Source organism: Muscardinus avellanarius (genome assembly GCF_963383645.1).
Source record: "Muscardinus avellanarius genome assembly, chromosome: 2".
NCBI classification, from domain to species: domain Eukaryota; kingdom Metazoa; phylum Chordata; class Mammalia; order Rodentia; family Gliridae; genus Muscardinus; species Muscardinus avellanarius.
Window position 1 is genome coordinate 12193212 of NC_137787.1, and position 27981 is coordinate 12221192.

At 41.5% G+C, this 27981-nt stretch overlaps 1 protein-coding gene across 1 annotated transcript in view; it reads right to left on the reverse strand.

Annotated features, from left to right (window-relative positions):
* Positions 1–26468, reverse strand: part of COL4A3 (collagen type IV alpha 3 chain) — a gene marked incomplete at both ends in the record, with an annotated part of 153769 nt that extends 127301 nt beyond the window's left edge. Inside the window, 4 exon segments of the mRNA XM_080689306.1 lie at positions 25595–25728; positions 25731–25755; positions 25757–26224; positions 26301–26468. Coding sequence (XP_080545432.1) covers positions 25595–25728; positions 25731–25755; positions 25757–26224; positions 26301–26468 — 795 coding nt within the window.
* Positions 26469–27981: the final 1513 nt, after the last annotated feature.

The following is a 27981-nucleotide window of genomic DNA, read 5'->3' on the forward strand; positions in this document are numbered from 1 at the left end:
AGACGCCTCATGGGACGCTTCTCTCTCTGGGTTTAACAGGGCTAAATATTTATAAAAGATTAAAATAGCAAGGTGGGGATGGACTTGGGATAGCAGTGATCAACATAAAAATAGGGCAAATCTAGAGATTTCTTCAAAAAATGGTGACCCAGGAATTGTACAACATGATACTATAGCTAGAAAAAAATATTGTGTGATTGAAACACTGCTAAGAAAGTAGATTTTCAGTGTTCTCACCACCAAAAATGACAGCTATGAGGTAATACATATGTGATTAGCCCTGTGTAAGAAAGTAAATAAATATATATTCCCTTTGTTTTTTGTTTATTTGTTTGTTTGTTTTTGCAGTACTGGGGATTGAACCCAGGGGCATTCTACCTCTGAGCTACAACCCAGCCCAATTTTTTATTCTTTATTTTGAGACAGGGTTTCACTAAGTTGTAGAGGGCCTCACTAAATAGCTGAGGCTGGATGCAAACCTGCCTCTCTGTCTCAGCCTCCCAAGTACTGGGATTGCAAGCTACACCACCACACCCGGTTTATAGATTCCTTTTGTATTTTAAGATGAACATGTGATCTTAGACTGACGTTTGATATTGACTTTTCCAGTGGTAGTGACTGGTTTGCCTTATAGTTAAGAGTAAAAACAACTTGTAAGTTTTCTTTTCACAGAGCTGAAAGTTAATTAGTCCCTAAGATTTTATCTGGCCTTGGCCTATGGACTAGCAATGCCGTACACTAATTACCTGGGGTGTTTGTCACAAGCCCAATGACAAAGCACCTCAAAGGCCCATCCTTTGTCGAATAAATAATCAACAAAATATTGCACTTGGCCAGATATTCTTTATTTTTTATGATTTGGTTGACTGAATCAACTGCTAAAACATAAACGAAACCAAATGTCAAAGGTCCCACGAGGCAACTATGCAAAGTAGGGGTCAAGAATGCAGACACAGTGGAGAGGGAAATTTTCCAAAATGTGCCTGGTGGGAAATACAAAAAAAGATCCTTTTTAAAAAATATACTTAATTTGCTCTATTTGGCTTGTCTGGTTCTGGATATGAACCTTAAACATGTTTGAATTTTGTTGCTGTGTTTTATTAATTTGATATATTATTATTTTATATCTTAAGTTAGATGAAACAGTTAAAAAAATGAGTGGCACACACCTAGTAATCCCAGTGCTTGAGAGGCTAATACAGGAGGATCACAGGTTCAAGGACAGGCTTAACAACTTAGCAAGACCCTCAGTAACTTAGTGAGACCTCATTTCAAAATAAAACATAAAATGAAATAGGGCTGAATAAATAATAAATAATAAATAAATAAATAATAAATAATTAAAATGAGGCAGAATGCCCCTGAGGTGAATCCCCAGTTCCAAGAGGAAGAGGAGGAAGAAGAGGGAGATGAGGAGGTGAAGGAGGGAAAGGAGTAAGTGAAGAAAGAGGAGGAGGAGAAGGAAGAGGATGAGGAAGGGGAGGAAGAAGAAAAGGAAGAAGAGGAAGAGGAGGAGGACGAAGAGGAAGAGGAGGAGGAAGAGGAGGAGGAGAAGGAGGAAGAACAGGAATATTGCTTGTGGCAATTTCAAGCACCCCCAAAACAAAAGGTTAATAAATAATAGACTTGGAATTGAATATAAAAATATAGAAGCAGAACAAAAAATATTGACCAGATTCTTCTTGATTCAAAAGTTAAAGGTGTGCAAGGAGGCAAAATGTGAAACCGAGCTGCCACACAAGGTCCCAAGGTGCCCTCAAATGAACATGAAGTCAAGTAGCCATTCCAAGCTACACTTTGGAGAGGAGCTAATATCTCAATAGTTACCATTTCTTATTTCCAATAAGTTGAGACGATCTTAATTTTATCTGGGCTACACTCTTAACTGCTGTATACAAAAAAACGGAAGTGGCCCAGAGTTTGTTGATAAGCAATAATTAATTAGTAACTCCTTTCTCATTGCCAGAAGTTTCCTAGCTAGGGTTCACCCATGTGCACTTTCTAGCATGACTCGGTTGCTCCTGGGCAACCTCGCCGCCCACATGTCAACAGAAGAGGCTCCTGGGCTGGGGTGGAAGGTTGCTGAACCACCAATTTTGCTGCCAGGACACTGTGGATTCCTGACCCCGTGCCAGGCCTTTCAGATGGTAAGCAATTGGATTGATGCAGCCTAAAGCAATCATAAAAAAGGAATTTGTTGGAATGACATGGAGAAGCTCATAGATATTGAAGGAAAGCTAAAGAAACAGGCCACAGAATAGAGCAGCCCCAGGGCTATTGTGAGGCTCAAGGTAGAAGAACTAACAGTTTTCACAGGCAGGGCACCGCTGTCAGGATGAATCAGCTCTGCCCTTTCGGCTAAGGATTCAAACTCACGCAGGACAACTCTCCTCTGGCTCAGCTGAAGTCACAATGCCCAATGTGTCAGCTAAAGGACCCCTGACACAGGCGAGGGGGTTTCCTAAAGGAAAAGGAGGTGCAAACACCAGGACAAAGGGGCAGATGTCCTTACCACTCCATTGTCTGGTATCTCTGGTTTCCAGGTTTTGTTTTTTTTTGTTTTTGGGGGTACTGGATGGAACCCAGGGGCATTCTACTTTCGAGCAACAACCCCAGCCCCTTTATTTTGAAAAAGGGTCTCAATGAGGCCTAAGTAGCTGAGGCTGTCCACGAACCTCAATCCTCCTGTCTCAGCCTCCCAAATGCTGGGATTACAGTGTGCACCACCATGTCTGGCCGGTTTCCGCCTTCTTGCCTATTGGCCTTAGACATCTCATCTTGTTAGTCTTAGTTTAGGGTTTTTCTGGCCAACTTTAATATTCACCAAATTGGAGTTCATCTTTTCCTCTCTACTTCTCAAAATCTGATTTGATCGGAAATTTTAAATACAGTTTCAGCGAACCCTCTGATATGTGTTACAGGACAGAGCACCCTGCCTTGTTCCGATCTCTGGTTCTCAGGCTTATCCCAACTCTGCACTGCTTGTCAAGACTTCTGGAGAGTCCTGAGCTGCCACCATTTCCTTTTTTAGAATTGACACAGAAAACTGTATATTTATTGTATGTAACACGATGCTTTGAAATATACACACGTGCGCGTGCACACACACATACACACACACACACACCTTGCATAATGACTAATTCCACATGCATTACCTCATATAGCTGTTATTTTTGTGGTGAGAACACTTAAAACCTAGTCTCTTAGTATTTGTTTCAGGAACATAATATATTTTTTCCTAATGCTAATATCATGTTGTACAATTTCTGGGCCACCATTTTCTGGAAAATTCTCCAGATTCTCCTTTTTTTTTTTAATGGTGGTTTCTGTTATCCCAACCTTAATTTTTTTGACCTAACACTAATTTTAAGTGGAAAATTTTGAGATATTTATTTTCATAGTTCCAAAATCCAAAAAATGGCAAAACAAACAAGCAAGTAGCTCCATTACTTTCGCTGGAAACACACAATCCATCTGAATCTTTTTACACAGACATTACTTCACTTGTATTCAAAAGTAAAGATTTTTTTGTAAATCCAAGGCAAGTGAACTAAATGTCATGTAGAACAATCTTTTTTTTTTTTTTTTGCCATACTAGGGATGGAACACAGGGACACTCTACCTCTGAGCTACATCTCCAGCCCTATTTTTTATTCTGTATTTTGAAACAGATTATCACTGAGTTGCAATGGGGTCTCAGTAAGTAGCTGAGACTGTCCCCAAACCGCAATCCTTCTGTCTCAGCCTCACAAATGCTGAGATTATAAACCTGTGCCACCACATCCAGCGAACAATCTTAATTTAACTTAATTTTCAATTTTTCTTATTGGTAACTTAAAATTAAATCAGAGTCCCACCTTTAAAACAAGTAGATCACCGGGTGTGGTGGCGCATGGTTGTAATCCCCGGGCATGGAAGGCCGAGACAGGAGGATCGCTCAGGTACGAAGCCAGCCTCCCCTGGCTCAAGAGACCCTGTTTCCAAATAAAAATACATATTAAAAAAATAGGTCTGGGAGTGTAGCCTGGAGGTAGAAGGCCCCTGGGTTCCATCCTCAGTACCACCAAAAAAAAAATAATAATAATAAATGAATGAATGAATAAATAAATAAATTAATTAATTAATTAAATAGTAAAACAAGTAGATCAAGCTGGGTGTGCACTTGATTATACCCAGCTTGGTCTATTTGGTGATCTACTTGGTGCACGCTTATAATTCCAGTACTTGGGAGGCTGAGATGGGAAAATCAGAGGCTTGAGATCAGCTTCAGGGACTTAGTGAGGCCCTCAGCAACCCAGTGAGACCCGCTTCTAAAATAAAAATAAAAACTTTAGAAGAGTTGGGGATGTGGCTTAGAAGTAGAATGCCCCTGTATTCAATCCCCACTAACAACAAAAAAAGGGTAGATAAACTGCTCTTTCCATAGGGTAAGCTGACATAGAAATCAATCATTGTATCACTGAAGGTTATAAATAAATTGAGAGGCTTTTGACTCCTGGCTCTAGTGGGTAGAAACCGGATGACAATTTGTTCAAACGCTGCTGAACACTGTGTGTTGCCCACCACCATGAGCACTTACTGAGCAACTAGCTTGTGCCAGGCCTGGTGCTGAGCATTTACAGGCATCATCTGCTCAACCATGAAGGAAACCCCACAGGCTGGTAGTAATAGCTCCATTTTACAGATAAGGGAAGCTGAGCTCAACAGCATGGTGGAGGCCCTACAGCTGGCTCTTGGTGGAGTGGGTTATATAATGACAACTTTCCAAGTATCATCGCAAACAAGCTTGAGTCTTTTAAAAGGTTTCCATGAGGGAACAATCTTCATTTTTAAATGATGAGAAATGATTGATTCACAGCTCGCAGGGAAGTGTAATAAAGAATAAAGGACCAACCATCTTTTGTGTGTGTGTGTGTGTGTGTGTGTGTGTGTGTGCGCGCGCGCACACGCGTGCGTGTGTTGTGGAGATTTAACCCAGGGACATTCCACCTCTGAGCTACAATCCCAGCGTTATTTTATTTTTTTTCTTTTGAAACAAGGTCTAAGTTGCTGAGGGTCTGACTAAATTCCTGAAGCTTCAAACCCACGAGCCTTCTGTCTCAGCCTCCCAAGTCCTGGGATTATAGGCGTGCACCCCCACGCTCAGCTTTTTACTTTTACCTTAGTGCACCAGCACTTCTGTAGAAGGCCCCAGAGCAAGTCTTGCTAGGGTGGCCCCGATGAGCTGTGTCGTCTTCAATCTACTTTTCATGTTAAGAACTACCATTTTCAATTGTATAAACAAAAGGCACTGCCCTTCATATTGAATAATAGGAAAATTAGAGGTCAAGAAAAGCTTATAGTAACAACAGTGAGTCCAGTCTATGTAGGCCAGTGTGGTGATTTATTACATTGAGTAATACAAGTCATATGTAAAACAGGCCAGACATTAGGGAAACTTCTCTGCTGCTTTCTGAAGGTGAACTTGGTTGAAACTAACTCCCAAATAAATCATTTACAGCGTGTTAATTGGTGGATGTTAGAGTATGTGGCATTAGTCTTCTGCTGTGTGTGTGTGTGTGTGTGTGTGTGTGTGTGTGTGTGTGTGTTGCTGAGGATTGAACTCAGGGGCATTCTACCTCCAAGCTACATCCCCAGACCTATTTTATTTTATTTTTTTATTTTGAAACAAGGCCTTGTTAAATTGCTGAGGCTGGTCTTGAACCTGTAATCCCCCTCTTTTAGTCTCCCACATGCTGGGATTATAGGCATGTGCCACCATGCCCAAGTAGTTTTTTTTGCTTTTACATCAGAAAATCTTAAGCATGTTGCAAACATTAACTTGTTTAAATATAAAGTTCTTGAATTATATGTATGACAGCTCAGGAAGAGTCTGATTGATGTTTTGTTTCAGTAGAAGCAGGTCAAAATTTCCCACATTTTTCTCCATTATAAAATCTTGGGTCTAAAGGTCTTTTCTATTTCAAGTCTGATTTTTTGCTTGTTTGTTTTGTTTTGTTTTGTACTATACTTGCTTTTGAGGTTAGAATGCAGCTGTTATATAATCTATTTCTGAGATTATAATGCATTCTCATGATTATCAAGTTACTGCTCAACTTTATTTATTTATACTTTTATGGGTACATTGTAATTCTCTCTTTTTTTTTTTTTTTGCGGGTCTGGGGGTGGAACCCGGGGGAATTCGACCTCCGAGCTACACCCCACCCCCTGCCCTATTTTTTATTCTTTATTTTGAAACCGGGTCTCACTGAGTTACAGAGGGCCTCACTAGGTAGCTAAGGCTGTCCACGAACCGTGATCCTCCAGTCTCAGCCTCCTGAATGCTGGGATTACAAGCCTGTGCCACCATGCCCAGCTCATTGTAATTCTCTTATCCAACAGAGGTATAGAGTGAAAAAAAATATATGTGCACAGAATAGTTGGTACATTTTGGAAGTCAGTTTAGTTTTAATTTAGTTGCATGTTTTAAATCTGGAAAAAAAATGCCTAGTAGATTCCAGGTTTGGGTGTCGCCTTCTGGAAGGTTATAAGAGTGGGTTAGAGGAGCTAGAGAGAAACAGATGAATAGCCTGGTGTAGGAAAAAGAGAAAATCCCTCTTTGACACATTCAATTCCCTTCCTGTGATTGGAAGGATCTCAAAGCAACTGGGATGTCCATGGTGAAGGGGAGCAGGAGATCTCTGAACCTACTTCATTCCAGGTTCGTAGCTGCCATTAGTGGGGAGGGACACCTCAAAGTGTTGGGCATCGAGGCTGGTGTTTTTATAGCCATTAAACACTTGGCAGACCCCAGGCCCATAACAAGGAGACTGGATAGTAAACTCCCTGTTTTCTTTGTGACCATGAGTTACATGCTTCATCATAAGATCAAGAAAATACTGACTTCATCCAACCTACTTTTTGGCTCACTTTGGGGGCAGAACTGAGACACGCAAATGGGGGATGGGCAGACTGTTCCAGAATCAATGCTGGGAAAATTGGCTCTTTGGAGAAAATTTTTTCAAATTTTAATCTTCAGCTCCTAGCAAGTCATATTTTCTTATTAAATAAGAATATTGGCTATGTATGTACAGATATATATATATATATATATATATATAAATGTTAATTCTAATTATAGTTACAAAATAGGGTTCAGGATAATTCCATTTTCTTCTTGCTTATCAGTATTAAAAATGTGTCTATTGTTTGGCTAGTAGAATTTGTGGTACCAAAAATCAGAATTGTACTAATTGTTCTAATTAATAATTTTACTAGATGAGTCTGTTATAAAAAAAAGTCAGATATGTAGGCAAGGAAATTCAGCATAGACAGCATTGTTAATAACAAACACTTAGGTTAAATTATGGTATGTAGACCTAATAGAATATTAAGCCTTTTGTCTTAAAATGATATTTAATGATGGGAAGAAATGCTAACAACACAACATAATGTCAAAAAACTAGGACACAGGGTTGAGGATGTAGTTCAGCAATAGAATGCTTGCCTAGAGAGTCTGAGAAAGGAGGTTCAATCCCTAGCACTGCAAAAAAATATAAAGATAAAAAATCTTCTATACCAAACTAATGTATGTGTATCTATGTTCATAGCTGCACAATTCACCATAGCCAAACTATGAAACCAGCCAAGATGTCCATCAACAGATGAATGGATTACAAAACTGTGGGATATGTACACAATGGAATTTTACTCAGCCATTAAAAAAAACTCAATTATATCATTTTCAGGGAAATGGATGGAACTGGAGGACATTATACTAAGTGAGATTAGTCAGTCACAAAAAATAAGAAAGCAGATGCTTTCCCTAATATGTGAACGCTAAGGAGAACTGGGTCATAGGAGGAACTACAGATGAAAAAGGAAATCCTATAGAGGAGCAAAAAAGACAACCTAAATGAGGGGATGGGGGGGAGAAAGAAACTCTCTAAAGTACACAATGTACTTAAACATATCTAAGTCAACCACTAAGCCAAGCATGGGAAGGAGGGATGGGGAGGGGATGGGGTGGGAATTGGGTAGGGGTTAAATCGGTGATGTGTTCATGTATGTACACACACGTTTTTACCCCAATATGATGTATGAATATGATGTAACAATAAAAATTTAAAAAATCTTCTATGCCATATAACTTAATTTTTATACAGATGTCAAACTATTAACATTAATCACCAGGAGGTTCTTATAGTAGTAATGGTTCTTGTTTTGTTTGCTTTGTTTTTACACTTAACATAGAATTCAGATGTTCACAGATGGCATGTATTGTATGTGCTGTCAAGAAAAAAGATCAATGTATAAAGACTTTTCATGCCCAGTCCAACAGTTACTTCCAGTGACTCACAAGGATTTATCCTTTAATTGAAGGGTATTTCAAGAGTTTTCTCTGTACAATGTATTGCACCTAAGCTTTTTAGTAAAGGCATACAAAATGAATTTTCAGTGCATCCTCTTGTAGCCAATTACAAATAAATGATATTTGAGCGAGACTGTACTGAAGCAGGTTCCATGACTTTCTCTTTCAAGTATAGGTCTATGGTCCCTATACCTTAAAGAAAAGAATCAAATCATAAATATTAAATGGTACCCAGGAGTATCTCTTTAATTAGCAAACATTTTAATTGAGCAATTTTAAAATCAATGTGAAAGTGAGGAATACACTGGCTAAGCGTTTGCATCTGTATTTATACAGGATGGTGGAAGGTAAATAAACTTTTCATTTTTTAAAAAAATGGGGACAGTACTAAGGGAGGGATGCCATTTCTGCTGATGCTTTCAAATAAGGTTATTAGAAAATACCAGAACTAAAGAATGCCCTGAATAATATTTTTGAAAACAAGAGACTCCTTAATACATTCCAGGAAGTCCTAGGTCACAAAACAACAGGAGAATGACATGAGTATAAGAAACACACTTGGATCTTACTCTCCTGATATTGAAACTCATTCCTGTGTCAGTAATACTTGGCATCTCTGGAATGCTTGGCTGTGTGCAAAATGTGTTCAATTGCATTATTTCTGGAGATGTGGGGCAGATTTTTATCTGCCACATTTTAGGACTGAGGAAATGGAAAGTCCTGGAATTTGAGTGGCTTGCCTCAAACTTTCAGGGCAGGCTCTGTCTTTCGGGATGAAGGGCCCCGCGTGGCCTGTCTTGAATCGCAGGGTGCCTCAGTGGCCTTGTTTGCATGGCTGCCCTCATAGGTTTGGGGATGCTGCTTATTTAGGTCACAAGGGCTCTGGATGGTCTGTCTCCGAAAGGCCTGTGTGGGTTGTGTTGACTGGAAACTCTGAACAGTTCCCTGGGTGCAGTCCCAAGCGCATGCAGCATTCCAAAGCTCCACCTCTTGGTCTCTGCCAGTCTTATCTCCAGCAATTAGAGAGCCTGGGTACCTGTGGGGCCAGGCCGTCTGGCTTCCCATCAGTGGAACCTTATCTCATGAGATTTCAGATATAGCACTGTTCTTCATTTTAATCACTTTTTGGAAGGGATAGTGGAATCTGCTTTTGCCTAGGATGGCAAAATAGGAACCCAGTCTACGTGTGGAAGCCCTGAAGTACTGCCATGAATAGCTGGGGCAGGAACTGGATGAAGGACCAAGGCTCACCCAAGAACTCTACTGGCTGCCTTCTGAACTCTCTGCCAACATTTTCAAGTAGTTTGTTTTGAAGATAAAGAATGGTTGTACATGAATAAAATCTTACTACTTTCTGGATTCATTGCACTTATAAATTTGCTAATAACAATGCCGGCCATTTCACATTTACTAAGCTTATTCCTCCATCTAACTCTACCCAAAGTGTGCTTTTCCATATTTACTTTCTCATAGAATGATCACTCTTACTGTCTGCATGCTTGCCTCGGGCTCCTCATCTAGATGCATAATCCCCGCGGAAAGGGGGAACCATGTTTGTTGTATCTGCCTTTGTTCTCAGCCAGCAGCTCTGTTTCCAACACAGAGCAAAGTGGTGGAGAACAAAGAGGGGGGAGATAATGCTGAATTAATGAATGAAGCATTCAATATTTCATCTGAAAAGCAATGTCTCCTTCTGATGCCAAAGGATAAGAGAGTCTCCTAATTCTTCCTTGACATTTTCATTTTAGTGCTTAAGAAAATGTTGACACAATTCCACAAGTTCTCATTGAAGACCAGCAACTTGGTGTGTGATGCTAAGAGCCAGAATCACGAAGGTAGAGAAGACATGGTATCTGTATTCATGGAGCTGACCACGGGCAACGACATGGAAACAGGCTAAAATATGTCTAGACTGTAGAGGCAAATAATAGTTCAGTAAATGAAAGCAAAAAAGTGATGCTTTTGATTATAAAAGGATAAGAGTGCTTGCTGAGAGTCATTAATCCTTGATAAACAAAGCATTTTAAAATCAATTTTATCTCTAAATGTTAACTTAAATGATAAACCTAGTGACATCTGATATTCTTTTTCAATTATCTGGGAAGTTTGGAGAAGGAAAGAATCCTACCAAAAATCCCTAACCAACAAAATCCCAATTTTAAACTCACTTTCTCTGTAAACCTCATGAATAACATCTTTGGGTCAAACTCTCATCTGTAGATGGGGAATGGTATTACTTTGCTATCTAGCGCTCAGAAATGCATAAAGTCAGGCATTTGGCAATAAAGTATCTACCTATACAATCATTAAAATGGTACAGATATTATTTATGTAAAAGCTTATCTTTAAAAAGTTTCATTTTAGGCCAGGCGTGGTGGTGCACGCTTGTAATCCCAGTACTTGGGAGGCTGAGACAGGAGGATCTGGGTTTGTGGCCAGCCTCAGCTGCTTACTGAGGCCCTCCACAACTTAGTGAGACCCTATTTTACTAAGGCTTCTGTACAGCAAAGGAAACTACCAAGAACATCATCTGAGAGCCAACAGAATGAGAGAAGATTTTTGCTACCTACTCCTTCAATAGAAGACTAGTATCTAGAATATACAGAGAACTCAAAAAACTCAGTGCTAAGAAAACAAATAACCCAATTAAAAAATGGGCAGGCTAACTAAATAGACACTTCATAAAAGAAGAAATTCAAATGGCCAATAAATGCATGAAAAAATGTTCAGCATCATTAGCAATCAGAGAGATGCAAATGAAAACTACCCTGTGATTTCACCTAACTCCAACTAGAATGGCAATCATTAAAATCACAAACAACAACAAATGCTGGTGAGGATGTGGAGAAATGGGAACTCTAATACATTGTTGGTGGGATTGCAAATTAGTGCAACCACTTTGGAAACAGTATGATGGATCCTCAGAAGAATGGGACTGAACTTACCATATGATCCAGCAATATCACTTCAGGGTATCTACTCAAAAGAAAGGAAAACAAACTACCAAACTAATGCATGTGTATCACACAATTCATCATTGCCAAATTATGGAACCAGCCAAGATGTCCATCAACAGATGAATGGATTACAAAACTATGGGATATGTACAAATGGGATTTTACTCAGCCATAAAGACAAACACAATTATGTCATTTACAGGGAAATGGATGGAACTGGAGAACATTATGCTAAGTGAGATTAGTTAGTCACAAAAAGTAAGAAATCAGATGCTTTCCTTAATATGAGAAGCTAGGGAGAAAATGGGTCATAGGAGGAACTCTAAGTGCTAAGAAGGAGATACTACAGATGAGCAAATAAGGTGACCTAACTGAAGGGGATGGGAGGGGGGGGAGTGAAATTCTCTAATGCACATGATGTACTTTAATAAACATATCAATGTCAATCAATCACTAAGCCAAACATGAGAAGGAGGGAGAGGGAGGGAAGGGGGCGGGAACTGGGTAAGAGCTAATTGGGTGATGTGTGCATGTATGTCTCTACCATCTTGTACCTCATTAAGATGTATGACACAATGCACCAATAAAAAATTTTTTAAATGTTCAGTTCCCATTTATCAAAATGCACATTTTATGTACAAAGCTGACTATATTTACATATTTTTAATAAATATATCCTAATTGTTGGTAAAAAAAAAAAGGAATAAAAAAATCAAGCTGAGGATGTAGCTCGGAGGTAGAATGGCTCTGGGTTCAATCCCCAGCACCACAAAAAAAGTTCTATTTTAGCATTATTTCTAAACAGTTGGAAATAACCAAAAGCATCCAACAGGAGAGAATTACTCAATGAGGTGTGCTCTACACCTACAATTCAATCTTCTGGGGACATGTAAAAGTTCCATTTATAATAATCAACAACACAAAAACTTTCACTAGTCTATTGTTAGGTTAAAAAAATGTGGAAAAACTTAAGCCTGAAAGAATGGAAGAGAAATAAAAGTAATTGGTTTTGGATATTTAGTAAGGATAATTTTATTTATACTTTTAAACATTTTACACAGTCAGGCGTGGTGGCACACACCTTTAATTCCAGTACTTGGGAGGCTGAGACAGGAGGATCGCAGGTTGGCAGCTCACCTCAGCTACTTAGTGAGGCTCTTGGCAACTTAGTGAAACCCTGTTTCAAAATAAAGACTAAAAAAAATAGGGTTGGGGTTGTAGCTAGAAGGTAGAATGTCCCTGGGTTCCATCCCCAGTACTGCAAAAATAAAATAAAATAAAATTACATATTTTGTACGACACAGCTTTTTTTTCTTTAAAGCCACCATTTGGACTCTTCAGGTTTTATTTTCACTATTATGCATAAATAGCATAAAATTCTATCATCCTGGTCAAACAAGAAAAATAAATATCTTGCCCTATTGTTTGGGGTCTCTCCAGACATACTTTTTCATTTCATATTATATATTTCTGAGCTTCCCACTTGTGGATTTTTTCCCCCCCTGGGAAGTTCTTGTAACAACAAAAATATCCTGATGGGAAAAAATCCAGTGACCTAACAATTTTGTCTATGTAATGACAAATCTCCCAGATGTTTCTAAATGCACTTGAACTTGTTTTTAAATATTGAGAATCTAAGAAACCAGTTTGGAGAGAATGTCTCGTTAATAAACGTGGATCAGAAGGTTTAAAAAATGGAAAGTTCTTTAATGACCCCGAACTACTTCCATGAAGATAATATATTTTTCTATGGCTCTCATTTAAATAGCTGTGAAGATGACACATGTTAAAACCATTTCTCACTTCAATGGTTGATACAAAAATGCTGAGAATATAAAATGGTCTTTAAATGTGTATGCAACTTTATATATATGAACTTATGTCATACCTAACATGATATGTAGAAATATTTTGATAGTCTGACATGGTATGCATGGAGCTGGGTTTTTAACCTGACTCTGTGTGTATATAATGATTAGCAAATTAATTACGCTGAACCAATTAGCAGGGACAGGTAGAGCAATTGCTGTATTGATCCAGACATAGTCTCTTTCTTTTCCCTCCTGAGTCGCTCTTCAAGTCTGCCACCTCCTGTAGTGGGGTTTCATCTTTCCATCTTCAAGCCCTCTCTGGTCCCAGCCTACATCAGCCGGGACAGGGGCCCTTTGGCTCCGCTTTGCATCCCAGCCCTGGGCTTCCTAACCACCTCCAGCAAATTGAGACCCATCCCAATGAGGTTGAGGAGAGAATGACAGTCACATCAACAGGAAAGATCATTGGCCTCACTTTCTTTATATGTGGACTCACTCCTAAGCCACACTGAATTCATGGCTGAAGCAGCAGCTGTCTTGTGAATGTGTTACACTATCTCCAATTTGTCAAACAGTTAATTTGTCAAGCATAACACCATAATCAGCCACAATAAGGCCTGCAGACTTATTTTACCCTATTATGCTTTGAATGTGATTTATTCTCTAGCGCTCATACATTTAATCCCCAAAGTCTTGTGGCAATAGTATTAAGAGGGTAGAAATGTAATCCTCCTGGGGAATCTTTGGGAAGTGGTTAGATTAGATTAGGTCACCAATGTGGAGACCTCATGATTGAATCCTGATGGCCATAAGGAGAGGGAGAGAGAGACCACACACACTCCCACCATGAGGCCACAAAGCCGGGGGCGGGGGTTGCTAGAACCTAGCATCAGAGTGTTTGGACTTTCAGCCTCCAAAACCTGAAGCCAAAGTAAACATTTCTTTTATATGAACTAACCTGCCCCAAGTATTTCATTATAGTAACGAGAAGCTGCCTAAGGCACCAACAAGCATTTTTCAGCTCCTAATTAGGATAAGCACCAGGGGCCCATCCCTTTTGTGGGAGGTATTAGATTCCCTGTTCCCTACCCCTCTTTGCACATCTCTCAAAATACTCAGTATATCCCATCAGGGGTGCTCATTTCCTTTATTGTGAGTAAATAAGTTTAGCTTGTATATCCAACAGCATTCATGCAGCTATAATCTAAAAGACTGACCACATAACTCAGAGGAGAGAACATTTATTTTCTTACAGTTTTTGGTTCAGTCCTTGTAAGGCTGAGGACCGTGGATCTCAGGGTGTGAAGGCAGGAGGTGGAGGAAGGGAGACCTCATGGGCTGTGCTCTTTACACCAGAGGCCAGAAACAAGAGAGAGAGAGAGCCAGGAGCATTTATATAATCTCCAAGGATGCATCTCCAGGGACCATCTCCCTCAGCCACACCCTACGGCCTGCTGGGTACCACCCAGCAAATCCATTACACTTCTGGGATCACAGCTCTCAAGACTCAATTGTATCAACCTGACTACTAATAAATGAGATCTTTAGGAGATTTTTTTTGGTAGTGGGTATAGAACACAGGGCATTCTACCTCCAAGCTACACCCCAATCCAATTTTTTATTCTTTTTAATTTTGAAATAGGTATCACTAAGTTGCAAAGGGCCTCACTAAGTAGCTGAAGCTTTCTGCGAATCACGATCCTTCAGTCTCAGCCTCCCAAATGCTGGGATTACAAACCTGTGCTACCTCGCCTGGTGGGAGATATTTTATATCTAACTTTAACAGCTTGAAATATTTATTTATTTATTTATTGACTTGTATGGTACTAGACATTCTACCTCTGAGCTATACCCCCAAATCTATTTTTTTTTTTAATTTTGAAACTAAGTTATGGAAGACCTCACTAAATTGCTGAGGCCGGCTTTAACCTGTGATCCTCCTAGCTCAGTCTCCTGTGTACTGGGATTACAGGTATGTACCACCACGCCTGGTTCATTTACTTTTTTTTTTTTTTTTTTTGGTGGTACTGGGGATGGAACCCAGGGGTCTTCTACCTCTGGGATATACTCCTAGACCTATTTTTTATAGTTTTAAAATTTGGAAACAGGGTCTCTTAAGCCAGTTGAGGCTAGCTTTGAACCTGCACAATCCTCCTGTCTCAGCCTCCCAAGTGTGGAAATTAGAAGTGTGCGCCACCACGCCCAGCTCATTTACTTATTTTTAAAGTTCTCTTGGTTTGGGTTCTATTCTTTACAACCCAGGAGTGATCAAATCAGGTGTCTTGCCTCTTTCTGCCTTTGGGAGGCCTTGACCCAGATCATATACCTCAGATCTTCCCAGGGCAACCTCCATGTCCAGCCTGAGCCTCTGAGCCTATTGCTCAGAAAGGCTTACTCCTCTGTGACCAGGGATTTGAGCTGTTTGGGTCTCCATGTGTCCCTGGCCCCTGGCACCAGGACCTGTGTGCTATGTCCTTTTTTTTTTTCCCTCTTGGCCTTTAATAATACAGTAGTCATAGCTAGAATATAAAAGCTGAGTGATTTATCCATGCCATGCACTGTGCTGGATATGTTTAGATATGTTGTCTCCATTTTCAGACAGCAAAAATAGAGATATTTTACATACTTGTCTAGGTCAACCCTGCATCTCTTATGTGGCTGGATACTAGGAATAATTTGGTTTATTATAGTATAATATGAAAGTCAAGGTGTGGCTTGTTGGTTTCAATATATTTTCTCCTTTTCTCATTCTTTTTTCTAAGTGTTTACTATTTTTAAAATCTTTTTCCAATTCTTCATGTGCATAACTTACTCATAGTCTGATAATAGGGGCAATAAAATTACATATGTATAAATGGTAAGTTATGTAGCTTGAAGCACTGCTACCAACGGTTTTTATTTTCTGCAGAAACAGTTGCATAGATGTTTGGGAACAACCCATGCTAATTTACTGTTAATTAAAATTTATGGTTTGGACAAGTATTTATTTCTTATGACAAAACAGTGTGTTCCATTCTCAGGGACTGTCCCCTTGGGCTCTCTTAAGAGTCTAGATGCAGCTTACATAGAGCACCTCTGTGCTGTGCCGGACAGTAGCCACACGTGAAAATCCATCTCGCCTTAATTGGGATGTTCAGGAAGTACGAAATATACAAAAATCATAAAGACTTAATGTGAAAAAAGTAAAATATCCCATAAGTGATTTTAATAGTGACTACATATTGAAGGAATAATGCTGAGATGTATATTAAAATTAACTTCACCTGTCAATTTTTTTTTAATGAGGCTACAGGAAAACTTGAAACCACATAGGTGGCTCATAGTTAGTGCTCGCACTGAACTTCCATTGTGTGACAAGATGCAGGTGTGTATGTATCTGAAATTCTGAAAGTGTGTAATGTGGAAAATTGTAGAGCTGATATAATTTAATTCGGTTTGGGCTAGAAAATGCACCTGAAGCCAGAGGCCTTAATGAGCAATTGCAAGAGGAAGTCCAGGAAGAATAAAAGACAAGAGCTGGTGGTTAAATCTCCTGAGATCCTGAGATAAACAGAACTTGGAGTCAGATGCTTTCTTACCAGATTTACACTTCTGTGGCCACGGTGAAATCACACTTGGAATGCTTTTGGCTAAAGAGAATTTTCTGTTGCACTGAGAATTGTTTTTTATTAACAGTTCCTAATTCCTGTTGATGTGTGACACTGAGAATTTTTTTCAAAGTGTTTTCAAGTTTTTCACAATCTGATATGCATTGTCAGTGCCAGTCTATGATTAAATTTTACTATGGTGTGAAAAAAGACCTAAAGGTACAAACTACATATAAGTGAGGCATATATTTATAAACATTCTCAGGTAACTTAGGTAGCTTAAAACAGACTGAGCACATTAAAGGTCTTTTCTGTCTCCTCCTCCCTAAGCTGTAGGACACAGCTCTTGGAATGAACATGATTCTTAGTAGGCGACATCTCAATAAGGAAGGCCTAAAAGGTGGACAATGCAGAGGCCACTCCCACCCAGGTCAACATTAGAATATTTTTATAGAAATGACATTTTATAAAGGTTATAAGCTGTGATTGCCACAAAAGTTTAACTTGACCCATCAAGCTTCACCTGCTTCCTCTGGTAACTCTTCTGTATCTCAAATTTTTGGACAGAGGGCTTCAAAACGCTCTCTGTTTATAATAAGCCTTAAGACAAGGGGCCGAATGTTCTGGACGATGTTTATATCCCACCAAAATTCACATGTTGAAGCCATGAGCCCTAGTGTGATGATAGTTGGAGATGGAGCCTTTGGAGGTAATGAGGTTTCAAGGAGGTTGTGAAGGCCATGTCCTCATGCTAGGGATTAGTGCCCTTATAATAAGAAACCCAGAGAGCTGTCTTTCTCTACCATGTGAGGATATAATAAGAAGTGGACAGTCTATAAGCCAGCAAGAGGATTCTCACCAGCACCTGGTCTTGTTGGTACCCAAATTTTGGACTTTCCAGTCTCTACTTCATCAATGGTATTTGTTATAGCAGCCCATGCTAACTAAGACAGTCAGCCACACATTCATTCTACAAAACATTGTAAATGTGGCTTTTTCTCCATCATACACACTAGTTATTGAAGACCTCAAGTTTCTTATTTAGAGGTATTGCATATGTGACCATCATTTGTGTGTCTTGGGTGGAGTCCCACAGGTGCCCTTCTGTGCTTGCACATTGAGCATGGGCCCAGGAGTGCACCTACATGGTCTCAAAGTCTGGCCACAAACCTCAGACTTCCCAAGCTCTTAGAAATGTAGACAACTCGAGGTCGTAGTGGTAGCGATGCTCAGGAAAATGCCCATTCTGTTAAGAAGATGATGTAATCCCAGTTTCCTTATTCCCTCAAACTGAACACAGAGGTGAAATAAATGACCTATGATTAAAATCTGTTATGGTTAAAAAGTTTAGGCTGAGGCCAGATATAAACTTTGCAGAACAAAACTGCTTTGAGAACCATGTGTTTTTCCTGATCTTGAGAAGCCTGTTAGTCCATGATGGATGGCTGCCTCTTGGCTGGAGGACACAGCACAAGTACGGTCAGCTCCACACAGATGAAGGAATGCAGGACATTCCTGGACCAGAAAGCCCTGAAGTCAGGATCAGATACTGACAGGTTTCGGTGCCTCAGTCAACTGCAGTGTTTAACAAAGCCGGCCTCACTTAGAGCTAACTCAAGGCAGTAACACTGTACTCTGTAGGACAGTAGAAACTATCAAAGAAGTCCAGAGACAGATTTCACTGAACTCAGTTTTCCCAAGGATCACGCATGAAAACAAACCAACTGCTCTAACCTCAGAGAAGTACTCAAGGAAGAAGGGCCTTGGCTTGGTCAGGGGGAGGGAGTGGGTGGCTGTGGTTTTGTTGATCTTGACCTTTGCTCACCAAACAGAAACCTAACATGTTTGGAGAAAGAAAGTAGTCAGGGAGATGCTGGGAATCTGAAAAGAAACATTTTCTTATATATCATAGTTTTTTTTTTTGGGGGGGGGGACTGGTATAACAAAATACCATAGTCTGGGTAATTTGTAAACAACAAAATTTTATTGCTTATAGTTCTGAGGCCTGAGAAGTTCAAGATCAGAGTGCCAGTACATCCAGTGTGTGGTGAGGGCTCAGTCTTCAAGATGGCGATTTTTCGCTGTGTCCTCCTATGGTGGAAGGTGCAGATGAGCTTTCTGGGGCCTCTTTTGTAAGGACACTCAGGAGGTTCTTTCCTCATGAACGAATCACTTCCCCAAGGTCCCACCTCTCCATATTATCTCTTTGGAGTTGTGTTTCAACATAAGAACTTTGAGAGGCACAAACATAGAAACCAAGTGGCATGCTTCTCCCTCAAACCACTGAGAAGGAACTCCATTTTCCTGGGGGAAAATCTCTTGGAAGTCACAGAGCTAACATGGCTCTTTTTTTTCCCCCTCCCAGGGCAAGGCAGCTCTGATCTGTGAGTGGTGAAGCCAAAGGGGTGGGACAGGCTGAGTGCTGACAGAGGAGACTTATTCTCCCCAAATCTCTTTCTCACATGGTCTCTTCATGAGTCAAAGTCAACAAACAGAGGAAACAAGACAGACTCCAGACCTTGAACTAGTACAACAGGAATCAGAAAGATAATAGAAAATAGATATGTGCAAAATGATTCAAGACCTAAAAAGGGAAGAAAAGTATGAAAAAGACAAAAAAGCACAGACTCCCAAATAGAATTTCTACAAATAAAAATAACCACTGAAATTGAGATATAATGTGCAATAAGAATTGCAGTTAACATTTAAGAAAGGGTTTTATGCCAGACACACATTACAATCGAAAATGACATAATCAAAAACTTTGGCCTACATAGAAACTTTTGAAATCACAATATGATAACCACTACTGTAATTTAGTAATAAGAAGAAATGGAAAATATCCATGTGTTTAGAAATCAAGAAGTAAACATCTAAATAACCCACAGGACAAAGAAATCACAAGAATATTAGAAAAGAGTTTGAACCTCACTAGTTACTGAAATTTACATGGTGCAGTGAGGCAGAATTTTTTTTAGCCTCAAATGCAAGTACATTTGAAACTTTCATAGTTGCTTGGCCAAAGTCAAAACACAAAATTCAACTATGTTTTCTTATGTCTTTAATAGTTAAATTGTGCGTGTGTGTGCTTGTGCGTGTGTGTGTGTGTGTGCGTGCGTGTGTGTGTGTGTGTGTGTGTGTGTGTGTGTGTGCATTCTGCATGTGACTGAGGATTTAACTTCGAGATGTTCTACCACTGAGCTACACCCTCAGCCCTTTTTATTTTTAATCAGAAATAGGATATTGTCAAGTTACCCTGGACTCTAATGTGTGATTTTCCTGTCTCAGCTTCCCAAGTATAGGCATGTGTCACTATCTGCCAAATTGTTAAAATTTTAAAATATTTAAAAATATATCACTTACAGTAGCACTGAAAATACCAAACACTTAAAAATTAAACAACAACAACAACAACAAAAACCAAAACACTGTGAGAAACTAAAACTCATTTTGGGTGTGTGTATGTGTGTGTGGTACTGGGAACTAAACCCAGGGGCACCCTGCCACTGAACTATCCCATCCCTATTTTATTTTTCATTTTAAAACAGGGTCTCACTAAGTTGTTGAGGCTGACTGCAAATTTTGATCCTCCTCTCTCAGCCTCCCAGATACTGGGATTACAGGCATGTGCCACCACTACCAGCTTAAAACCCACTTAAATAAAGATGTATATGGCAACATTATTCGTAATGGTCTGTAGCCACATGGTAACTGCAGAATGAATAAGCACTTTTTTTTCATATAACAGAATACTACACAGTGGTGAAAATGAAGATCTTCAGCTATGTAGCACAAGGTGATCAGACACAATGATAATGCTGAATGAGAAGATAAACCCCAAGGAACAAATATTGCACAAATCTATAAGCTTACGGTCCATACAGGGAATGTTAAAATAAAGTATCTGGAAAAGGTATTTATATGTTAAGTTACAAAGAAAGTAAGCAAGTGATTAGTTGCGGTCATATTTTATTTCTTTCAGGGAAGAGAAAAGAGATGGTTGCTGAGAAAGATGTAAGTGGGACTCCTGGGTGCTGGTGATGCTCTGCCTTCTCACGAGATGGTCTCTGGGTGGGTATTCAGCTAATATACCATTAAATTCCTCTTGTAATACATGTTCCCACATCTCTGCCAGAGTTAGCGACAGACTCTGCTTTAAGAAGAAACACTATGACCAATTATATTTTATACTACAGAAATGCAAGGATGGCTAAATATTTTAAATATTTAATAATACATTAACTTATTCCAAGCATGGTCATGCGTGCCTGTAATCCCAGTACTTGGGAGGCTGAGACAGGAGGATCGCATGTTTGAGATCAGTGCATAGTAACTTAGCAAAACCCTGTTTTAAAATAAAAATTTAAAAGGGCTGGATTGAAGAAAGAGAGAGTGTATATAAGCTGACTAAAGAATATATGGTTTTCTAAAAATGAATGCAGACAAAATAAGTGATAATGTCAATATCCATTCATTAAGTAAAGCAAAAGCATCAAGATTAGGGAGGGAAGGAAACTCAAGCTGATATTGAGGTTGTATTAAAACCCTACAGCAAATATACTTCATAACATGAGAGAAACCTCCCTTCAATGTCGGTAACAAGACAAAGTTTCTGCTAATTCTGCTTTTCTTGAGCACTGCCCTAGACCCACGGGTCAGCACAGTTGTAACAAAGCAAGATGATACAAAGATAAGAAAGGAAGAGAAACTATCCGCTGATAATATGACCAGCTACAAAGGAAATCTAAGTGCATCTGCAACCTATGAGAAACCAGAAGGAAATGTCTAAGAAGGCCGCTTAACCCAAAATTAAAAATTTTAAAATCAGTAGTATTTCTATGCAAATGTCCTGTGTTTATGCACCGGCAGTAAGCAACTCATCTACACGTTCTTTGCAACAGGAATCAGTATCCTGCAGGAACTTTTGATGGAACATTGACAGACAGATGCTAAACTTCAGATAGCGGAACGAAGAGGAAAGCACAGTAGTGATTTTACGGAAAATAATAACAGAGGTAACTGTTGTGCCTCGTACTTGTCCTGCCAGATAGGTTTAAGATAAAATTAGCAATGAACACCAGCGTGGTATTGATGTAGAGACAGGAGGAAAGGCAGGGGATGAGAGGCACAGAATAGAGCATATAAATCAACCCTCGAATGGCGCTCAGCACACGTCTGCAGACACAACTGTGCACAGCTGAAGAAAGGAACGGACTAGCGGATGAAGACGGTCGGGAGGATTTGCTACCAGTGTGGACAGAGGTGAAGATCATATCCCATAATATATTAACCTGGATACAATTCAAAGACATAGAATATTGGGTGATAAAAGGCAAGTTCCAATAGATATGTATACTGTGAAACTATTACATTTGAAAGACCAACAAACAACGGTATTTATTTTTATGGAACGCACACACACACACACACACACACACACACACACACGTGGAGTGTTAGTGCAAAACAGTACTTGGGAATGATACACATAAATACTGGGATGGAAGAGAGTACAGAATTTGTGTGTGACTTTGTATATTAATTTCTGTCTCCTACAGGGAGAAATCTGAGCCAGGAAGCCAAGTTTATTAACATTTGCTGAATTTCTGGGATAAATGAATTGGTGCCTGTCACATTACTCTTTGCTTGTTTGAAATATGTCCTAGTACAACTGAAAAATTTAAATTTAGAAATGAAACCAGGTAAGAAATCCTCCCTAATCCCAGCTGCTTCTCAGCTTTGGGTATCCGCCTCTCATAGCCCTACCCTGTCCAGAATTTAAGGCAACGGGCGGAAAGGTAAACCTTGCTGTCACGTTGGTGAACCTCATCTTACCCAGGGAGCAAAAAAGGCTCCCTATTCCTGCAATCCCAGGATTCCCTGGGGCAAGCACAGAGCACCTCAGGCTCCAGTGGGTGAGCTGGGATCAGCTGTAAAGCCTGGGGTGCCCTGAGCAGCCAGGCCTGGAACTCATGCTGACCCAAGCAGCAGAGCCATCCACCCCGCTGCTCCAGGACAGACTGTGTGGGCGGGCAGCCCGGCCCTGTCTAAACTTGGCAAGTAGGGCCAACTCCACTGCTATCTTCCTGTGAGAAATGCTGAAGTAAAACTGAAGAAATTTAGAGCAAAATTATCCTTAGCTCATGGAACATCAAGATTATGAATGTTATGGCAGAAAGGCTAAACTTAGCGCTCACTTATACATTGCTTGGCCCACACTTATACTGTGTGTGTGTGTGTGTGTGTGTGTGTGTGTAAAGTTTTGAGATATTCCTAATAAAAACTAGGCCTGCAGCTTCTCTTTTTAAGTGATTTTGGCACAATCAGTCCTGAATTCTAGAATGCCAACAGCTGGTTAGCCCTGAAGACTCCACCCAAGTTCAACATCTCCTCTGCTGGCCCCAGTAAGAGTTTCTACAACCCCACTTCACAGGTGTGTAAACTGAGGCCCATAATGGTCAACTGCTTTGCTCCCCCTCAGAGTTAGTTCATGGAGAGAGATGTGTTAACATGTGCCACCCAATCCTGAATTAACATGTAATTCCTTCTCTCTGTGTTGGGATTTTGATGATTATTTCTGTCTATTCCAGCAGGTGCAATGAAATGATAATCTTTTGAGTCTTTCAAAAAGACTTATTTCACATGATGATAAAAACAATGCAAATGGTTCATTGTAATATTCATAAATTAACTAATTATAATACTAATTAAAGCAAGAGAGTACCAAGATGTGGCCAAACTCACAGAAGAAAGTTTTACATGTAAAATGTAGGCAAATTGAACAGTTACATTTCAAATGGTATGACTGGAGCTTCTGTGGCCACAAGGCTTCTTTTGCTAGGCTGAGCCTTAGACAGTGTGATTCCAACTCTTCCCAACACCATCCCTAATCTTCCAAGTTCAGAAAGATGTGCTAACCCTACTTTGGAATTCTTTCCCACACCGTCCAGCAACATGGTCTCCTTCCGGACTTTTGCTTCGGGGCTGCATTTGTTCCTGGGTGATGCTGGCAGAGAATTCACACTGATTTGGATCTGCACCCATCATGCCCAGCAGTATTTAGCCACCTGGGATGGGCATTCCTTGTCTATGAAAAGCACATTTTTAGCCAGGCATAGTGGCTCATGTCTATATTCCTAGTACTTGGGAGGCTAAGTCAGGAAGGAGGATGACAGCTTTGAGGCCAGCCTCAGAAACTTAGTAATGCCCTTAGCCACTTAATGAGACCCTGTTTCAACTAAAAGGCAAGATAGGGCTGGGAGTAGAGCTTGGAGGTAGAATGCCCCTGCGTTCATTCCCCAGTAACACACACACACACACACACACACACACACACACACACACACAGTGGATTTTTGTTAGTACCAACTACATAAAGATATGCCATGGATTCCAGAAGTCCTCTAGAATGCGAAACACTGAATAACCTAACTGTAAGTCAACAGGGGAAGGGTTAGATTAACTTTGTCATGTTGTGCAAAACTATGCAAGAAAGCAAAAAGGAAAGGAGAGCGGTGTCCACTATAACGTACCGTACGGCATAGGTTAAAGATACATACATGTAATCTGTGGCTCATGTATGTGTCTGTAAATGCACAGAAACGGTCTGGAGAGAAACACTGGATATTTCTGGGAAATAAAAGAAAAACAAAACTAGAGATAATAATAAAAAGAAAATAATAAAAGTTTTAATTAAAATAGGAAGCAACTGGGATTCTGTGTGGCCATGGATTGTGAAGCTCTTTTCATGCAACACTTAAGTGATGCTGTGATGATCAATTCCCAGCCACAGTCTCATTTGTGGAATTTGAGACACACCTGCTCATCTCTGAAAATTAACCTTGTTTGCTCCTCCATAGGATTTCCTTTTTCATCTAGAGTTCCTCCTATGACCCAATTCTCCCTAACTCTCACATATTAGGGAAAGCATCTGATTTCTTATGTTTTGTGACTGACTAATCTCATTTAGCATAATGTCCTAAGACAACCTAAAGGAGGAGAAAGGAGGGGGGGGAGGAAAATCTCTAAAACACACAGTGTGCTTAAACATATCGAAGTCAATCACTAAGCCAAGCAAGGGAGGGAGGGAAGGGGAGGGAATGGGGTGGGAATTGGGTAGGGGTTAAATCAGTGATGTGTGCATGTCTCTACACACAAGTTTTTTACCCCAATATGATGTAGGAATATAATGCACCAATAAAAAAAATTAAGAATTAAAAAAAAGAAAATTAACCTTATTTATCACCTAACTTTTAAGCGTTAAGAACAGCCTGAAACATCTGAAAAGTTAAACTTCACTTTTACCAATTAAAATTCAGTCAACTCCGGGAGGCACGATAGTTTTATGGATACTTTATGTTTAATGATGGAGACCAAGCACTATGGAGTGGTTTTAAATGAACCCCAAATCACTCAAACCAAAGTGCCCTGGCTTAATTTAACCATATAGAAGTTGTATTTCTTAACCTTTTAGTGACGCCATGTGTTTTCCAACACTGCCAAAGGAACACTGGTGGTCTAGTTTTGACACAGAGGAAACTGAGCCGCAGGGAGGTCAGACTTTGGCGAGGTTAGAGTAGGAAGCGCGCAGGTCTCTCCCCAGCCCCGCGCACCCAGCCAGCTGCGGGCAGTGATTCCCCGACCTGACTGCAGGCATCCGGGCATCCGGTGTTCTCAGGTATCACCCTGGCAACCAACTATCACCTACTTAGACCTCTGGAAGCCTTCCTTCCCATCCCTGGCTCCGAGGGGCCCTGGACCATCCCCTCCAGGCCGCTTCCCCCAGCACCCTCTTCCCACCTGTTTCCACGGCATCCCTGCAGGCTCCATTCCGCACCTGCCACTGGCCGGGACCTGGTGCCGCGCAGCCCCCCCACTCCCACTCACCTTGCCAGCCGCGGGCGCCGCCGCCAGGAGCACCAAGAGGAGCCGCGGCAGGAGCATGGTGGGCGCCCGGCGTGCCCAGGGACCGGGAGCGCTCAGGTCGGGGCGCCCCGCTGTGCAGCTCCGCTCGCCAGTCCTCCCGGGCGGGTTTTGTAGGGCTCAGCCGCGCCGTCCGTCCTTCCCCACCCAGGCATTTGGTGGTGGCTCCAAGGGAGGGAAGAAGTGGCTCAGGTCCCGCCCTCGTCCCCCTCCCTCCCGACTCACCGGGCACCGTCCCTTCCTCCGGGGCCGGGCGCCTGCGGGGCAGGTGGGCGCGCGTCCAGCCTGGGGGTTAAGCAGGTGATGCTCAAAGGTCCCGAGGCGCAGGCGCGCAGGGGTGAGGGTCGGAGGTGAGGAATTTGTGGGGCGCGAGGTGGGGAGGCGGCTGCACTGGGTGGAGGGAGTGGCCGGTGGCCCTGCCCAGATTAAGCAGGAGGCAGCGGGGGCGCCTGCACTTGAGGCCGCGCTGGCTCGCAGCTCCCCGCGCTGACCTGGCTCCTCCTGCTCGCCTCCCCTCGGGCTGGCAGCTGCGGGCCAAGCGTGCGGCGAGGACGCAGGGCCACGGAGGCAGAGCAGAGAGGGCAGGCCAGGCTGCTGGGCAAGGAGGCAGCCCACAGCTCCCCAGGTAAGGAGCCCACCGCGGGCGCTCGCTGCCCCAAGGCCGGGGCACCTGCCGGGGAGGGGATCGTGGGAGACTTGTGGGTGGGTGGCTGGCAGCTGTGGCCCGCAGGTCACCAGAGGAGAGCTTGTCCGGCTCTGTCTGCCAGAGCTTGACCTGGGCGCTGTGTGTTTTGATTAATTTGGAGTCTCGAGTTACCGGCCTGGCAGTTCTGGGCATTTCAAACTGCCAAGAACAAGAGGCAGCTGAGGAGAAAGAGAAAACGCATCCTATTGAACTGGCTTTTCAGGCTGAATCTTATCTGCGGAAATGCCGAGAAGACCAGAACTGACTCAGGTCCAGGTGTCTGGCTCCTTGGGAGAGCTCTTCCTGGGGGAGGTCAAGGTTCCCAATGCCGCAGACCACAGTGTCCCAGGTGAAGAACTCAGACCCCTTTTCAGAAGAATGTTATCGAATGCATAAAATTGCAATTAAGTCAGGTCTGCTCTACTGCAATACACTCTAAAGTCCTGATGTGGTAACAGCTGGGCATCATTTCTGCTGCATTGAACCAGGTGCATTAAACAACTGCAGTGTTCACTTGGTAATGACTGCAAATGAGCTTTTGAGATAATCGGCCACACTGAAACGTGTCATGAAAATAGCAGCCTGTGCAAATTGTCAAGAGCTGCCAGTACCGCGGCGGTCTGTTGCCTGTGCTCAGGATGGAGGGAAATGCCGAACCTGTGCGAAAGATTCATGAAAGCTCAGGCATCACTTTTGCCCCGTCCAAGTTCATGGACCACCTGCATTCCACCCCCAGGTTAAGATCCCCTGCTTTGGATCAGTGTTCTGACATCCACGGTGGTTGCTTTTCAGACAGCAAGGCTGAACTCTGGGTAGTCACTGACTGTAGGGAGTCCCTTGCTGGTAATTAGAATTGAGGTCTAGCCGGGCGTGGTGGCGCATGCTTGTAATCCCAGCATTCAGGAGGCTGAGACCGAAGGATCAAGGTTTGCAGACAGCCTCAGCTACTTAGTGAGGCTCTTTGCAACCCAGTGAGACCCTGTTTCAAAATAAAGAATAAAAAATAGGGCTGGGAGTGTAACTCGGAGGTACAATGCCCGTGGGTTCCATCCCCAGTACCACCAAAAAAAAAAAAGAGCTCTAATAGTATATCTTAATCTTATGTAGCCCTACAGGCAGATAAAACCCTGACAGTGAGTGGAGACATGCTCCCACCTAGCTATCCATGTATGTATGTATGTATGCATGCATGCATGTATGTATGTATGTAATTGTAGATTGGAAAGAGTCTTCTCTCTGTCTTTGATGCCAGTGACTCACAGCCATAAGTGCACATTAATTCTCTAGCAGAGCGTCTCATGATCTCAAAACCCACTCTACCCTAAGCCAGTTTGATTAGACTCTGGGAGACACAGGTATCAGTTCTCTGGAAAGACTCCCGTGCAAATGAGTTTGAGAGCTACTCTTTTACATACACATTTTGGTGAACTGCACTGAATCAGGGTCTTCTTTCTAGCAGAATAATAATTAGGACATATGCTAACCTCTTTATTAAGACTGGAACGTAGGAATTTGTGTATAGACTGTAGCTGTTTCAATGTGGTTTTCTAGTGCCTCCTCCTCACCGATAGGGAAGTCTCTTATGGAGCCTTTTGCCATCCCCGTGGGGCAGGACAGCAGGTGACCTGTTGATGCAGTGACAGTGTCCCAGAGTTCTGAGAGGCAC